Below are 17,126 nucleotides of genomic sequence, written 5' to 3'. Positions count from 1 at the left end.
ACCTGTTAATGCTATAAGGCTGTGGAAAGGTGTTAGCCAGTATTTCTTCTCTCTCGGTACCTAAAAGTAAGCTTGACCTCTTCTACAAGGAGCTGAAGTTCTGCCCTTTAGTTCCACAACACGGTAGTTAAGGTGTGACAAAGTCCTAAGTCTCTGCTGTAGTCGAATAATTATGTTTGCTTAAATAACATGAGCCTTTCCTTTAAGATAAGATGCAAGTAATTGATTTCTATGGAGTCATCAGTCTTGTCTTAGTTTAATCTTGTACATCAGGTATGTGCAATAAAATGCAGTGTTTGTCAATCCATTTGTGACAAGCAGGAACCAGATAAGATGACATATGGGGAATCTACATAGCAACCACCTGCTTGGATAATATAGAAAAGCTGCCAGTCATGCAGTAGAATGATTTTCATGAGTTAAAATGATATTGTGAAGAAACAAAAGCAGTTCCTGTAGTTGGAAAGAAGTGAAATTCAAGGCTCCTTTGACTGTAGATTAGCCTTCTTGGGGAAGTGAAAGACCCAAAGAGTCTTTGACCCTGTTGGCTATAGAATTATTCTCAGGTGCTTTCTTAAGCAAGCTGCCTTGGCACATACACCCAGCCCTCTTAGGTGCTTGGCTTCTGCTCTGAAGGTATAGGACTTCTCAAAGTCAAAAAAGGAAAAAAGCTCAGTTAAAGGCACCTGTCTTTCTGGCTGTGCTGATGGTGCCTTGTGCTCTGAACTTTGTCCCTGTAACCTCACGGTACCTCTAAATTTAGTATTATGAGCCAAGCATTGTATCTGATGAAAAGGTCAAATTCCAGTGAAGGCATCAGCCAAGAAATTCTTGTTGGAACATGATGTAAACAGTACTTGCTGCTTTGTATACTCGCCAGCCAGCCAAATCATGGCCTGGGTGCTGGCTCTAGCACAAAGTGGAGGGATTTGCACCAAAGACTTCCATGTGCTGTCCAAGTAATGTTCTTTTAAGCATCCTTGTGATGGGACAGGCCAGTGTGCCCTCTTTATTTGGAGATAAGATCTGTCAGATGTTCGACAACAAAACTGTGGTGGGCTTTGCCAGACTCCTGATGGCTGTGGTGAGGACTGCACTTTAATCTCTCATAGCCACATCTAAACTTAAGCTTCAGTACTTGAAGGGCTCGGCTAATTCTTAATTATACCCTCTATGCTTTGAGGTCTTAGACTTAGTTGGCTCTTTTAAATGGCCAGAAGTACTGAACAATACATCAAGATGATCTCAGTGTTTGCTTCTGACGTGTTCTCTTCTGAGCTACCACTGAAAATGATAGAAGGTTCTGCGTGGGGTAAGCTTGGGCTGGTTAGTGCCAGTCTCAAGATAAGTGGTGTGATGCCTTGCTTTGTCTGCCTAAGCCGATGAGGCATAGTACTGGTGTGGCCCTAAAATACTTGTATCTTTCTAATTTTTTTGTGACTTTAAAGTAGCAGTTTAGGCTTGACACTTTTCCATAAAAGTGACAGAATCTTTTATACAAAAAGTGCTGGGTAAAAGACAGGATATGGGACTGCGCAATAAAGCTTGAGGTTTTCTTCATTATTCCCCTTGCACAGGTTCCTGTACTCGTGTAGCTTGTGTGACCTCAGACTGTCTTCCAGTGCTTTACAAAAACTTAGTCTGGCAACCTTTCCCATCAGGACACATTGCTTCAGAGTCTTTCCCAGGTATATATGTTCCCTATGTATGTTTTAATCTGGATAGTCTCTAAACATCTTCTTCTGCATTTAAACCATTGAAAGCTTATCAGTGTGACACACTTCTGTATGCTTCCTGGAGTGAGATTTGAATAATATACTGGCATAAAATTTGGCTTTGTTTAAAAACCTTTGTAGTGCTCTGACTTTCCACACTTGCCTTAATAAAGTTCCCTTCCCCATAATGTGATTCTAAATATCTTACCTGGTAGTGACAGGCCTGTAACTTCTGGTTTTGTGGTGTATATTTTGGAAGAGGCATTAGCTTTGGCTGATATTAAAGATGATTAGTTCCCTAAAGAACTAACTTGAGTGAAACAGCCTGCTTTCTTCTGCCTTCAAAGAAAGAGGAAAAAAAAAAATTTATTTCTGATCTGAATCTGCCTAGGCACAACTGTTTAAAGCAGGGTGTTTTTGCTTTCCTCTTGTCTAGCAAACTTGCTTTCAGAGTTTTATTCCACAAGCAGGCACTACAAATAAATGAAACCAGTCCAAGAAATGTCTGAGTTTGTTAACAAAGTCTGTGTGCTTAATCTATCTAGAAACAGCCTCTTTGGCTCTTCTGAATCTTAGAGGAAGAGAGGATATTGCAGTACTTGGTAGAAACTGTAAAAGGATAGGAAAGGGAATTTTTAAAGGCTTTCAGTGTTAGCTCGGCATGGTCCAGTGTTTTGGTGTCCAGCTGAGCTCTGAAAGCCACTAATGAACTAGAATGCTGACTGATGGGAGGGCATCTAAGAGGCTTTTGTATCAAACTGCCATTCCTGGAAATGGGATTCCTTCAAGATTCTTCAGTAATTGTAACGGAGCATAAAATATCTTGCTAGTGGAGCCTCTTTTAAAGAGGCTGCCTTTATTCTTGTTTGTTGGCAGTTCCATGCAGCTGCATCTTTGCTTTTAGCCCAAAGCATTTCGAAGGCTTCAGTGAAATGAATCTGCTAGGCTTTCAGTTGCTCATTAAAAGGCCTGAGGGAAGGACCCTATGGGAGTAGCTTCCTTTAATGTCTTTGCTTTTTTTTAGAGTTGGCTTTCCAGTATGCACAGTCAGGCTCAGCTTTGGCATGGGTGGAGGAGCTGTAATGCTTGGTAGTTACCAAATCCTGTCCATGCCCCGTTGAGTCACCCACTGAAGTGACTTCTGACCCTGGAAGAGTCTCCTCTCCCCAGGAAACCTGGAACAGAAATGTGTTCAGGTTTCAGATTTATTGTCAGTTGTGAATTCACTTACTGTACAAGTAAATATCTTGATGATGGCTTTCCCAAAGCCCAGTGTGTTTGAAAGGATACATAAGGAATTTGCTGTAGCTCTACTGGCTTTTGTTGTACTTGTTTCTATTCCTGTATGCAAAAGGGAGACAGGGTTTTTTCTCATTATACTTGTACAGGTGAGGTACACTCTGTTAACTGTAATGCTGAAGTGTTTACTGTAACATCCCTTTCAGCTTTCTATTCTGTGATGAAAGTGCAAATGAAAAGATTCCACAAATCCAGCACATGCTTTGCAGTGGTTGATTTTTTTTTTTTTAAAGTTAGTCCTCAGTCACAAATGGGACTTAATATTGCTTGAAAAGACTGTCAGTCTTTGGGGCTGTCATGCCTTTAAGTGATTTGAAAAAAAATAATTGTACACTTAAGGTGCTTCAGAGTAACATCCTTGGCCCCAAGAGCTTCAGCTTCTTTGTATTCCTCAATGTGGATCTCAAACCCTGTGATGGATGAAAAGACAGGCTTGATTGCTTCCAGTGATATACTTAACTGCCTCTTGCTAACTTTGTCTAGCCTGCTAAAAGTGAATCTAGTGTCTTATGTACAGGAAAGGCCAAATGTTTGCTTATACTAATGCTGACCCATTTAGAGGAGATTCTAGATTAAAATTTGACTGTTTGACTGGCTCAACACTCTGCTTATCTGTCCTTTTTCATAAACAGATAAGTTTATTGGGTCAATGCAAAAAGGGTTTAACAAAACAGAAGCAAGGTGACCTCATCCCTGCTTGTAAATAGGGAGACATTTGTCCGATGTGATTAGAGGCAGAGCTCTCAAATCCATTTCAGTAAGCTAAACCCTTAAAATTTTAGATCAGAGTGTTCTGGCTCAACCCCTGCAAATCTGCCCTGGCTGAGACCAGTTTGTTTAGGTCTTCAGAAATACCAGACTCTAAAGGATGTACCTGAAGTGCCACAGCTGCATCCATGGGGCATGGAGTTTACCACTGTAGTCTTCATGGACAAGATCCATTGCTTAATGACTGCAGACAGCTGTGCAACTGCAACAGCAGTGCCAACTTTGTTAGCTGTGCACAGACTGACCTGAGCTTTTAGGTAAGGATCCTGACAAATACATGAACCTCTAGCACGTTTGAGGTGTGTAAGTTCAGTAAATGTGTGTTTAGACTGTCTAAAATGGAAAAATACTAGTTTCCAAGTGTCAAAGTATAATCCTGTCTACCAACAGCTGATTTTTCTGAAAGTAACTCCAAGCTAGTATGCTTTTTTTTAAGGTAGCGACAGGCTAAAATGAGGTATAGAAGTATCAGAAGAGGTGTGGTGTGTTTGTAATCTGAAGATTATGTGGGAAAGAAGACTCTCGGGGAGATACGGCTTAGTTGGATCAGTTATATTGAGGCACTAATACAAAATGCTAATGACTAATCGTGCCCAGTTTTATTTCTAACAAATTCACTAATAACATGAAAACTATGGACAACAAACTAGCTTAAAATCCAGGTTGCAGGAAGGTCTTGGGTAACTTAAAAAATCAGTGTGTCTGCTAATTTTCGAAGTAAAACAATGAAAGGAAGGTACCAACAGAACTTCTGTGAGTTTCAGCTGGGAAAGGTTTACTTGAGTACCTGGTTGTCCTTGAATTCAGGAACTTGGTCTGCTCTTCTGCCAGTTGTACCTTCCCTGGAAAAGCCACTGCTGTAGTTTGCCTGTTGTCTCCTACGCAGTTGGCAGTAGTGTTGGTGAAAGTCTACTAAGTATGGAACACTGTAGCTGACCATTGTACTCAAACTCTTCTTTAAGACACATGATGGCAATGTAACCTTCTGATTAAAAGAATAAATTGCTTTTTGTAGCCCACTCATCTGTCCCTTCAACTGTGAAGCTCAGAATTAGAAAATAAAAGCCTCGGAGTTGCCCAATATTAAATGTCTCTGCTTTCCTCGCCCTCTCTTCTCCTGCAACGCAGATGGTTATAGTGGCAGAAACTTGCAGCTTTCCAGCATGCTGTTAATCAATAGCTGATGTCAGACTTGTTTTCTTCGAGGGATTTTGGTCTAGCTGCGTTGAGTACACAAAGTACTTCTGGGGTTTTGTCTTCCTGCTAGGAAGAAGAGTAAGGCTTTGGTATGGCCTATCCTCGTGGTGTGTTTTCTGAGTTGGAGGCAGCAACCGTGGTAGAGAGCAGATGGTTCTGAGCTTTTTCCAGGAAGGTCTGATTCCCCATTGGTTTGTTGTGCCTGTACAGAATCCAGTTCTAATTGTAAATAGCACTTATGCTTTTTACAGGCTGAAAGCTCTCTCTTTTATTGGCATCGTGAAATTCTTGTAACAAGCCTTGGTGCGTGTGCACTAGTGTTAATTAGGTGGCTGTATCTGAGCCTCCTGGTGGCTCTCACTGCCTTGTTGAAGTGTGATTATGTTGTAATGTCTCAAAAAGCAAGTGTGGGAACAAGCAGAGACTCTTTACAGGCTTCCATCTGTAGGAGTGAGCTGCTTTGCTAAGCCTGAGTAAAAGTAGCAGGAAACTTCTTTCATACTGGCTTCACACTTTGGTAACAGTGTAGATATTGCACAGAGTTGAGAAGAACAGTAGCCTGTTATTTCTAGCCTTCTAAATATGAAGGGAGTTGGGTAGCTTTTGTAACTGGGGACAATGTCACTGTCTTGCAAAGATGGTGACTGTGTGGTCTTCTGGAAGTTCATAGCTTGGCTTTCTTCTGAAGTTGCACTGGTTTTCATTATTGCTTTCCGTCTATCTCTGCTCATGAAGGTGTATTTGCATACTGCAGATGAATTAATACGCTGTAAGCAACTAATGTAGTCTGGAATCTGTCCACAGGCAAGAGATTTCTCATGCAGGTGGATCAGAGTTGAAGTGGTTATGGCTGAATACACAAATCAATTGCAGTGTCTGTGATGGGACCTTTGTATAAACTTGTGTTCTTCCTTTCCAGCTGAGAGATGCAGCCTTATCCGTAACAATCAATTTGTTTTTCCTCCCCTCACAGGCTAACTCCGGTAGTACGTGGATCCAGACGGCGAGGACTGGCGATTATCTCTAGTTTGAACAAAAAGTGAAATTGGTAAGACTTGACTTGTCAGTTGCTGCCTTACTTGGGTTACCCATGTGACTGAGGAAGGACCCAGGGAAAAACCTGCCCTTTCAACATAGATGAAATGTCCCTGTGATAACTGCAACCAGCTATTTGAACCATATGTTCAAAAGAAGCTGGATCAGTTTAAGAATTTGATTTCAAGCTGGACGGATATTGCTATATTGAAGAGGGTTTTTTTAATTCTCTCCCCTGCCTCACTTCCTTTACTCTGAATCCCTTAAAGACTAGGTATTAACCTAGTCTTCCTTCAACTGCAGAACTACAGTGAATTAAAAGAAATGCTAACTCGCTGGTACATAAAGTGTCCACCTTAAATGCATGCAGGAGTTAGTACCAGTATTCTCATGGACTCGCAAAATTCAGGCTGAGGAACTAACACAGTAGTTGTTTAAAGTTCTCCTTTTCAAGCCTGACTTGTACATCTGAGAAGAAACACACATCCAAAGCTGCTGATGTGCCTTTATAGCCTGGCTTTTCAATCAGTGTCTATTTGAGATGGATAGTCTTGTCCAAGATCCTGAAAGTGTTAACTGGCTGCACACTGTAGGGTTTGATACCTGAGATGCTCTTGCAATTCTAGTGCTGCACGGATTAGGAATATATCTCCTTCCCAACTGATCATCCAGTTCCTGTCTGTAGTGGTGGTCAGGGTGTTTACAGCAGTACAAAATAAACTTCTTTTCATCTTAAAAGTTGCTAGTCTGTGTTGATAATGCTAGGATTTTTGTAGCAGTGTTGACTGGCAAATTTAGTTGATTAGCACAATCTTATATTTAACGTGGCAATTGATATTCACATGCAACAGTATATTGCAAAAAGCTTTAATATTGTTTTTTTATCTCCAGGCTCAAAATGAGTGCAATGTTGGAAACCCCTGAGCTGCCGGCAGTGTTTGATGGGGTGAAGCTAGCTGCAGTTGCTGCTGTTCTGTATGTTATTGTTCGCTGCTTGAATTTAAAAAGCCCAACTGCCCCTCCTGAACTCGTTTACCAGGACTCTGCTTTGGCTCGCTTTCTACTCAAATCCTGCCCACTTCTGACCAAAGAGTAAGTAGTATATTTTTTCCATGTTGATCTGTGTTATAGGGAGAAGAGCAGCACTTAACCATTCTTCTGCCTAGTATGTTCCTTAAACCTGGGTGCAAATGAATGTCAGGGTATTCTCTTGATAAAATAAACCTGTTCCAAGTCAAGCATTTCGTTATCATTAGTGTGCCAGGTACCTGGGTTTAGGCCCAAGCCTTGTTGTGCAGGGCTCTCCAAGGATGTATAGAAAAAGTCATCCCTGCCCCTCTACGTAGTATCTGTATGTTGATATTGTGCTATACCAGCACTATATAGCCCCTTGTCTGTGGAAATGGGGGAGAGATGGATGCAGTCAGCACTTGTTCCTGTTTGTGTACTCCCCTTTCTATTAAGCAAGAAATCTGTTGGGGCTCACAGGAAGGAAACATTTTCATGGTGTGTCTGTGCACTTACAATGAACAGAGATGGCTATTAGTTTTAAAGTGCCTACTCTTATTTGAAGTGCTTTACGCGGATTGAAGACATGAAATTTATTACTGGGTAGAGCACATCATCGTAACTAGTTTAATAAAGTAATGACATACTGGCCAGCTCTAAGCCTGTTGAATCCACTTTCAAATTGACCTTACATCAACAGTGTATTTAAGTGGGCTGATCCTTGACCTTCCGTTCTAGGACCTCCAGAATCAGTGCAGCTCCCCTTACCTTCCCCAATAATATGAAGCATTTACTAGTTTCATGAGACTTTGGAGGGACAAGGACTTTGATTACAATATTTCTCTTCTGCAATCACTTTGAAAACTTCCAAGTCCTATTTAGAAACCCTAAATACATCAGTTATCTAGTCAGTGCTGAGTGCAGCTGCATGAACCTTCCTTTTGGATCTCAAAGGTCAAGCTGACTTAATGATAGTCATGCTAGGGGAGATGAGAGGCTTCTGGCAGTGCTGTGTTAGGTGCCTTGATTACATAAGGTGTAAGGTCTTAGGCCGTAGGATCTGTAAACTCTTAGAGGAAACAAAGCATTATCAGTTTTAAATCGGAGCCCAAAGAGGATTCTCTGAATTTGGTAGTAACATAAATGTGTGTTGAAGCTGAGCATTGAAATTGGATTCTTGACTATGTCTAGTGCCTGAACTGCAAAGCAGTTGCTTCCCTAAAAAATACACTAAGGAGGTTCTAGTTACTTGATACCTTAGACGCCTGTCATCTCAGTGTTGGCACTCCATATTGACACGTCCCTAGTCACTGACAGAGCAAGCATGAGACTGTGCTGATTATCAGTCTTGAGGCATGTTGGTATCAGGCTAATCTTTGGAAACAGATTGTAAGCTAATTCAGAGTCTGTTTTATTTTGGCTCTGTTCTTGTGGTACAAGCTCCTAGCACTACTGTATTAGAGCTACATTTTTGACTTCCACTCAGTTGGAGAACAAAGCATTCCCAAAGGAGTGAAGATGCAGAACATGTCTAAAAATTGCAATACATCTGTTGTGTGTTAATTGCAGGAGTGAAGAGCTTCTTGCAGAACCTAGTGTTGTATTAGTAGTGTGCAATCTCAGGTTGTTTGCTTTCTCTGGATCAGCTGAGCTCAGGCATACCCACTTCTCTGAAAACTGCAGCAGTGATTTCCAACACATGGTTCTTGGGCAGAACATTGTCTGAAAGACTTGCATGACCCCAGGAAACACACTCAGCTGAAGCAAAGTAGAACAAAATGTGTCAATAGGTAGTTGTTCAGTTGTTTTACATCTATACCTGTGTGAGGGAAGACTGGAATATGATTGCTGTCAGGGATTGAAAGGATTTACCGGAAAGGCAACTCTGTAAGATGATGTATATGTGATTTATTTTTTTCTCTATTAATGTTATCACAGACTTTTTTCAGTACAGAAACTTAAAAAAAAAATCAAAGAAATCCTGTCTTTAGGCATGAAAGTCACCTGGAGACTAAAGAGGAACAAATATATTTAAATTCCTGCAATTATGCATGAAATGGTTTACAGGACTAATTAGTAAAAAGCTATGTGAAAACAGCTTGTGCCATACTCCACTGAAAAATCTTGCAAGGCTTTGATTGCTTGCTAATTATTCAGAGTGTTAGGAAAGCTGATTAAGCAGCTCTTTTTAAATTCTGCCAAGAAAGCAAGAGAAGTAGCCCAACAATCTCTCCTGTTACATCAGTACTAGGTTTGTTGTAAGATCTGTTATAAGACCAGTTCTTCTGTACAGCTTTTCAGACCTGGTTTGTTCAGCTCTATTATGCTTAAAGGATGAAGGGATGAGGGTATTGCTGGAAAAAACAGGTTGGCAGGGAAAAAGCAGAAATAAGCAAAGTTATTCTATCTATGCAGCTGTTCAAAAATACTTGGAAAAAACACTTTTGGATTTTATTTCCTCTTCATGGCACCATCCTCATCTATGGACTTATTCAATACACTGTAACCACAGTGTCATTCAGTAAGCCAAGTGGTGGTGGATGAATAATTTAAGAGCTTTGGATAGTAAAACTGCCTGAAATGGCTGTGTGCCAGGTACCTTGTAATTGCAGATGTTAGTACTGTTTTTTACAGTTCTCTCAACTGCTGGAACCTTTCTACAGATCTATCGAACACTGGTAAGCAAGAGACTCTGTCTTCCTAAAGCTCATGTTTTCTTACCTCTTTATTTCCCTTCCTCTACCCCTGTGCAGCTCTGTACTTTGGCTTACGGAGTGGAGTAGCATAGTCAGACCCTTTTTTATTCAAAGAACTGCTTCCTGCATGGAAGCTCTTGCAAATCAGCACAGCTATTGGCGCCCTCGAGCACTTGGGCCTAACCCCTGCCTGCAGCTGTCGTCTTTTCCTGTCTTTCAAATTGGTACAGAAAGTCTGCCATTTGCTCTCTTATTCCTGAAGAAATGCAGCATTGGCTCCTTGATTCATGGGGACAAATTTGGCCAGTGCTTGCTGTACTGGGCTAGATAGTTGTTTTTTTTTTTTGGCTGTTTCCCATTTATTCTACCGTCAAGGGTGTGTGTGTATTCCTGTAGAGGTGTGGCACAAGTGTCATCGAAAATAGTTATCCTTGCTGTCTGTACACTTTTATCACTAGTAAAGGCAAGCTCCTCAAAGATGAGGCAAATAACTGTCAAGGCTGTTAGTAAACACTGTCAAAAATCCGGCCTAGATCCTTCTTATGCTTTGTTTGCACAGTAACCTATACTGGATAACCAGGCTGCCTGGTACCAGAAGACTCTTTTGCACTGTCACTGCTTTTCTTCTAGATGCAAGGAGACAAGTAGTCAGAAAAGCTGTCTTCAAGCTTTTCAATGTTCTTTTCTTCTATCTAATAGCAAACAGTGTTTGATTCCTGTCAACCTGTTAGTGTTTTACTCTGGGAGGAACATTTCCAGCAGAATAATGAACTAGAAGAACAGTGTAACTCCTGAAGCTTTGGAGGAGAACATGTTGAGCGGTAGAGAAGAGTGGCAGCTCCCTGTTGGTAAGCTGAAGCATTGACCTTGGGAAGAGAAGCAGCCAGGGAGGGTCCGAGTCCTTGCTAGGTGCTCTGCTGTGGCATTGGTGTCAGCCTTGTGTTCTCCAGCTCTCATCAGCCAGGAAGGTGTGCTGTACTACTTGTGTTTTGGCTTCTTGTAGTCACTGAAGGTTGAGGAGGGGTGTGACGGGCACTTTACTAAATAAAAGCTGCCTAAATTGGGAAGGAGGTGGTTTAACCAAGCAGGTGAGTCTGACTTTAAAGAGTTCTGACTTTGTACAGTTTCTATGGGCAGCAAACACTTCTGCTTCACTTATATTAGTTTCTTTTTCAGAGGCTCAGGGGACATGAAAGCTCTGTAAGCTGCTTTAAATTTTTGCTGTTAGATATTTGCTGTGTCTTCATCGCATTAAACAGTTTAGCTGAGCTGATGCAGAAAAAGCTACTTTCTACATATTTGGGAGGAAGGGGGTTGAACCCTGCGGACTTCTAGATGAGCTTTCTTGATTAGAATTCAAATTGCATTCCCTAGCATCAAATAATGGACAAGGTTCAAACAAGGTTTGATTTGTAAAGCATACTTTAAAAACCTCCAAACTGCTCTGTAAGGGGGGGTGGGGGAATAACCTGTCACCTGTTGTAATGCAGGTGGCAGTTCTCAGGGTGTCCCTTGACATGGACAAATTGTAGTCTGCTTTCTTGCCATCAGTATCCAATGTACTACAGCACATCAAAAGTGCTGTAAGAGTTAATGTTTAAAGTGTTAATCTCCTCAAATGAAATGAAGTAATGCTCCAGAAATAAGCCTGTTGCTGAACTTCCACTTCAGATCTTTGAGGACCTAAATGCTGATGCTTGCTAATAAAAATAGCACAGTTTTTATGTGCTTTGTGTGAGCTGCTTATACAGCTGCTGCTTTCCTAAATTCCTGCACGCTGGGTGATGTACGTGCTCTAAAACTATAATCTGCTGCCTGAGAGCCACTAAAACTTAATCTATGATCACATGTTGGAATTGTTTTTAATATTACAATGCTAGGAGAATGTTTGTGAAACAGCTAGGAATTCTTTTGCTCTTGGGCACTGTTGTGGACAGCCACCTTTAAAGATGTGGAGCTGTACTGCACTGCTAAAAATGCAGCATTTAGAGCTAAAACATAAGCATTTGTGAGCAGATTTATGTAACTGGCTGTGAATTCACTTAGCCAGTTAAGACTGATGAACTCTGTACTTGTGCCATATAAGTCAACTTCCGTAATAAGTAACTGGCATCCCCAGACCTGTTCTTCTGTGTGCCTTCTGTTGCAGAATCCTGTTGCTGGAAGTTAAAGGAGTGGCTACTGGAAGCCATAACTAACTGCCTCAGATGTTTGTCTTTACTCAGAGGGCCTGATGTCTATTGCAACTGACCAAATCAAAACAGGAAAAATGAGTCAGTCTGGAGTAAACTGGGAAGCCATTTTTGTTTCACAAAAACTGAGATTTTTGTTTCCACTACAACACAACTTTGGATCTCCTATGTTATCAGTCCTTGCTTGTCTCTGCTATTGTGGTACATCATCCTCATCCTTGCGTGGGCATGTATATACATACCTCTTTGGCAAGAGATCTTCCTGACTGCTCTTCACCACCCAGCTGGCTGCTCAGCTCCTGTCATCTGTAAACCACTACAGCAGAACAGTGGAAATGCTGCTTATAAACACAATGTCTGTGCCTGGGCTCTTGTACATCTGTAAGCAGCTTCACTGAAACAGGGCATACAGAGAAATATGTAGTGAATCATCTCCATACAGTGAAATTTGCTGTGCTGGGATAATCTCTACAGTATGCTGCTTTTCAAAACTGCTTTGGTTTATAGCAGGCGTTATAGAGAAGTTGAAGTCTATTATGTCGTTGAACACTTTCCCTGTTTCTGATTAATATGAATGCCAGAGGGAAGCCACGTGCTTTTATGGGTGAGAGGTCCTTGTTTGGAAGACAGGGTTAAATTTAGCAGTAGTGATAATTTTAGCATAAAATCTAAAGGGCAATGCTTGAATGCTCCTTAAGGTGAATACTACTTAGTTGCTCAGTCTGCATGATATGTACCTTGTGTTTGCATGTGTTGCACCCTGCTGAGCTTGTTTTGTTAACATAAACTGTAAGAAAAGCACCCTCACTACGTGCTCTTCTGCCTACAGGATGATTGTTTCAGAGGAACATCTCTTTTCAGCTGTTTGCCATGAGGAACGTTGGCTTCACTACAAAACAATCTGTGCTGACTATTGCTATCAGCACTGGATAGTTAGGTTTTTTTGAGCCAGGCTGAGTATGAAAATGTCTCTGGAACTGATTTTCGTATAAGCTAAATTTTATTTAAGCCTATTATCTGATCTACACTTTCAGAGGGCGAAGACTCTTGCACAATTCCTGGCAAGCTTTGTTCCCTCACCAGTGTGGTATCGTGCACCTTCATGACTGAAGAGCTGTTTCTATGCTCTCGTCTTTTGAATGGCTTTAGTAAAAGCAAGCTGAAAGTCCACACAAACTCTGGATAAAAAGATGTCCTGACTTTCGGTCCTGTACCATCTTGCACTGTTATGCTCAGTACTTGATCTTGGAAGTTCTTGTAGACTTTGTCTCACTGGAAGATGTAGACAGAAGTCACTTATAGGAAGACTTTCAAAAACAGATTTGTCTGTTGCAGATCAACAGAAATGGTCTGACAGACAGATCATGTGCCCGATTCTGCTATGGATTGTAAGGATGCTTTGCAAAGTCAAACCTGCTCCTCAACTGAGGACAGCTTTTACTGGAATGCAATGATATAGAGGGAACACTTTGTTACTGTCAAGGCTTTATAGGGTTTTGTAGTAGGTTAGATTGGCAACTTGTCTTGGTAAATGAAAGTCTAATATTTTTAATAGCTGCTTGCTTTTGCATCAATCTGATAAGGTGAGTTTTAATCTGTCTTAGTTTTTCACTGATTATGCAAGATCTGTATAATCTGGGAAACTTCTTTCCCCCTCCCTGTTGAAGTCTTGTGGTGTTCAGTCTCCTGGAGCCTGGATACTCCAGGGATTTTAGGATATCTATCTTGCTGCAAGCTCATTGCTGAAGGACAGTAGTAAAAGATAGGAGAGATAACAAGCTGCTGCTCTAGCACTTGCATGTACTTCAGAGCTTTAACTGCTTTATTTTTAAGTGCAAACTGCAGAAATATACTTAACATGCTTAAGTATGATTAAGTGGTAGTAACAAATCTCTGCATCAGAGTACTGTCCTATGTACATTACTCACACTGGAACTTGACCTTTGAATACTTATCTAGAAGAGTGTAGTTACACGCAGAGTGACTAACACTAACACATCTTTACTGCAGGCAGTGTGATGCTGACACAACAGACTGGAGTTAATATAAAAGATAAGCTGAGCATTTTACTTGCTTGGGCCATAGGATGCTCAAACACTAGCTTGTGCACTCTAAAGCGAGCAAGCAGTGAAGACGCTCTTATCCATAGAGCTTCACACAGCTTTGAGGGAAATGTGGAATGCAGAGGTGTCATTTATCCATTGTTATGGATGGAGTCACAGGGATTTCTGCCTTGGTTTTAGTCTTTCCTTTAACGAAGAACATATCAATGAAACCGCATGTGCTGTTTGCCTATGTAAAAGCAGTGTAAAGGCTTGATTTAGTGAAGATCAGTACTTCAGGGAACTTCCAGTTGGGTTATTTGAAGGCAGGTTTGGGTTGGTGTTTTTCCCCCAAAGAAACCAACTGTGACCTAAGGAAGCAGGCTGTGGTAAGTAGAACACTCGTGGTAAACAGTATGCTTGAAGCCATTTGTCTTCATTTAAACTCTGGCAGTAGTGGTGAGGCTTTGAAGACTCTTCTAATTTCCTTTCTAACAACATCCTGTGGTATGTGCTGCTGCATCTGTTCCACTGGATGACTTGCTTAAGACTGGAAACTGAGCTGTGGGTAAACATGAGGAAAGGATTGGTGCTTGCAGAGATTCTTGATTTTTTTTTTTATTTTTTTTATCAAGATGGTAGCACTAATCAGTCATAGCTGTATAATTTAGCCACTGTAGCTGAAGATACTGCTTTCCTGTTAGCCCTATGTGGTAAGACTTGAGTTTTACCTGGGATAACTTTTCATTTGAAAAGCACTGTATAGAAGCCGAATCACCAAAACTTTCCAATGCATGTGCTTAATCTAAGATTAGAAACCATGCAACGATGTTGACAACTTGAATCTCTTCTAAAAGAGCTGCAAATTCTTATTATAGATTGTATTTGACAGCTCTCCTCAAAAGCTGCTACCAAAACCCATCTGCAAAGGACTTCAGTGAAAGAAGACAAAAAGCCAGTCAAGCACTGTCTAGTGTGGGGTGTGGCTACTGACCTGAACTGGTTGTAAAGTAAATGACTGGGGTGAAGCTAGCTGCTTTTTCTTCTGCTAGAAGAGCAGTGTCTCTTCCATCTGACACAGTAGTTGCTGTTCAAAACCCTCTGCAGTGAGCTGTATGTGACTTGAGCAGAACCATCTGTAGTTCTTCCTGTGGAGCCTTGTTTATATTGACTGCACTATCCCAGTGGATATCTACTTTGAATCATGAGAAAGTAGCCACTGACTACTTTCCATCTCAACCAGCAATTGCAGAGGATGAGCTTGTACCCATCATTGCTGAGAATCTCTGCATGGCTGGCATGCTGCACATTGCACCTGGCCAGACCTTCCTGCAGTGCATATCTCCCAGTGCAGAGATGCTGGGCTGATAAAAGATAAACAGTGCTGCTGGCCTCACATAAATTCTTTGAAAAGCTTTATAGTTGAGTGATCAAATCCAAGATGCGCTGAGGGCTAATTTACAAGGTTACAAGCATCAGTTGGCAGCTTTTGCAGCCTTTATTGAAGGCATATCTCCTTCTACAGCAATCTGTTTTGGGTCTCTCTGGGAAGTGCACTTGCAAAAACAGAGTGAAACTGTATAATGAACTGCTGTGCTGCTTTGACTGTAAGAAGTCTCCCTCGTAGATGAGGGAAGAGAACAGGAAGAAAGAGCACACTGCTGCTATTGCCTTGCTAAACAAGCCTGGATAGTTCTTATTTTCATAGGAAGTCTTTTTTTTTTTTTGAGGAGTGTGTAGGGGGAACAGGGAGTTGTGGATATAATGCGTAAGAGCTTGTATGGGGAAGAAGGTCCAGCTGTGTGAGTAGGCAGTGCCAGAACACAAAGGCAAGATTTCTGTAACATGGTAGTGGATTATGGGCTTAAGTAGTAAATCTGGGTCCTGAGCTGCCTAGTTCTCTGAACAGAGATTTCTGCTTCATGTGGTCTCAAGAAGTCAAAGGGAATAATTGCAGGAAGCCCTAAAAAAACACAACGAGAGGGAGCTGCTAATCTCTCAGGAACCAAGGTGGTGTCAGCAGCTCTCAAGCTTCTTCTGGATACCCTGTAGGAGAGACCACAGTTCCTTAATTGGAAGCCTGTCCCCTGGGACTGCTGTTCTCTGAAACAAATAATTCCTGCTTTTCTCGAGAGCTGATGTAACTATTTTTCAAGGCATCGGCTCAGTTTGTCCTTTGGGAAGTGGCCAGGTGACTACCCTACCACCACCATATGGGCAACAGTATGTTTCCTGCTAAACCACTTGCAGTGGTGCTTGTACTTAAAAAAAAAAAAAAACCAAAAACCAAAAAAAAACCCGCCACCACAAACAAACAAAAAAACCAAACTGATAACTAAACCTCTAATGCCTTCTAGCTAGTAGCTGTGTTTCCCTCATGTCTTTTTTTGAGGACCAGTAAGCCAGGAAAAGAAAGACAATCTGCTTTGTCACCTAGCTTTAATATGCCCTTGATAAACAAACATAATTGGTAAGCTCCCCCCTCTTATGTTGAAAGAGATTTATTATTCAGTGGAGTTTGGCCAATTCTGACAGATCCTTTTAAAACTATTGCAGCTTCAGCTAACTGCTCGAGAGGCCAAATCGCCCTGTACTGTGTTCTTTGCTTAACTGAGAAAAGCAGTTCTGTGTAAAATTATCTCAACCAGCAAGTCTTGGGGCTTTCGGTCTTCTAGAACTTGCTGTGAATCCTGTCATTTCTGCTGCTGGCTTGTACAGCCAAGCACTTAGACAAGTTCATGCGGCTCAACCCAGCAGGCTTCAGTGTTTCAATTAAAACAGATTTACAACATTTTGCAGGTTCTGGAGGTCAGTTTGGTTGGCTAGCAACATGCTGTCCCAATCTCACTGAGGCACGAGGCCTCTGTGTTTGGTGAGAAGCATTTGTGCATGTAACATTTCAATATAGAGGAATGTCTGGTTTTTGGCTTGTACTACTGCTATTGGTGTTGATTTGTCAGTGTTGAGAGCGTATCAGTCTCTCCCCTTGTGTAAGGCTGCAAAGATCAGTGTTGCCAGTTCAGTCATAGCAAAAACAATTTCATATTTGTTACTATATTTGGTAGCGAGGGGGAGATTTTTTCTATGGGAGTGCTTATCTGTTCTCAAGGGCTTGTTAACACAGCAAGGGTAAGGAATTAAATTACTGCCTTTTTCAGGTACATTCCACCCCTG

The 17,126-nt window shown here is 41.4% G+C and overlaps 1 protein-coding gene across 1 annotated transcript in view; it reads left to right on the top strand.

Annotated features, from left to right (window-relative positions):
- Positions 1 to 6,906: 6,906 nt before the first annotated feature.
- Positions 6,907 to 17,126, top strand: part of ABHD2 (abhydrolase domain containing 2) — a 20,795-nt gene continuing 10,575 nt past the window's right edge. Inside the window, exons 1-2 of the mRNA XM_009696590.1 lie at positions 6,907 to 7,138; positions 9,398 to 9,404. Of these exons, the coding sequence (XP_009694892.1) occupies positions 7,127 to 7,138; positions 9,398 to 9,404 (19 nt within the window). The 5' untranslated portion in view covers positions 6,907 to 7,126. The remainder of the gene's footprint in view (positions 7,139 to 9,397; positions 9,405 to 17,126) is intronic.

The sequence above is a fragment of the Cariama cristata genome, unplaced genomic scaffold (genome assembly GCF_000690535.1).
Source record: "Cariama cristata isolate BGI_N322 unplaced genomic scaffold, ASM69053v1 scaffold26473, whole genome shotgun sequence".
NCBI lineage: Eukaryota > Metazoa > Chordata > Aves > Cariamiformes > Cariamidae > Cariama > Cariama cristata.
The sequence above is the reverse complement of the archived record's forward strand: the minus strand, read 5'-3'. Positions and strand labels throughout refer to the sequence as shown.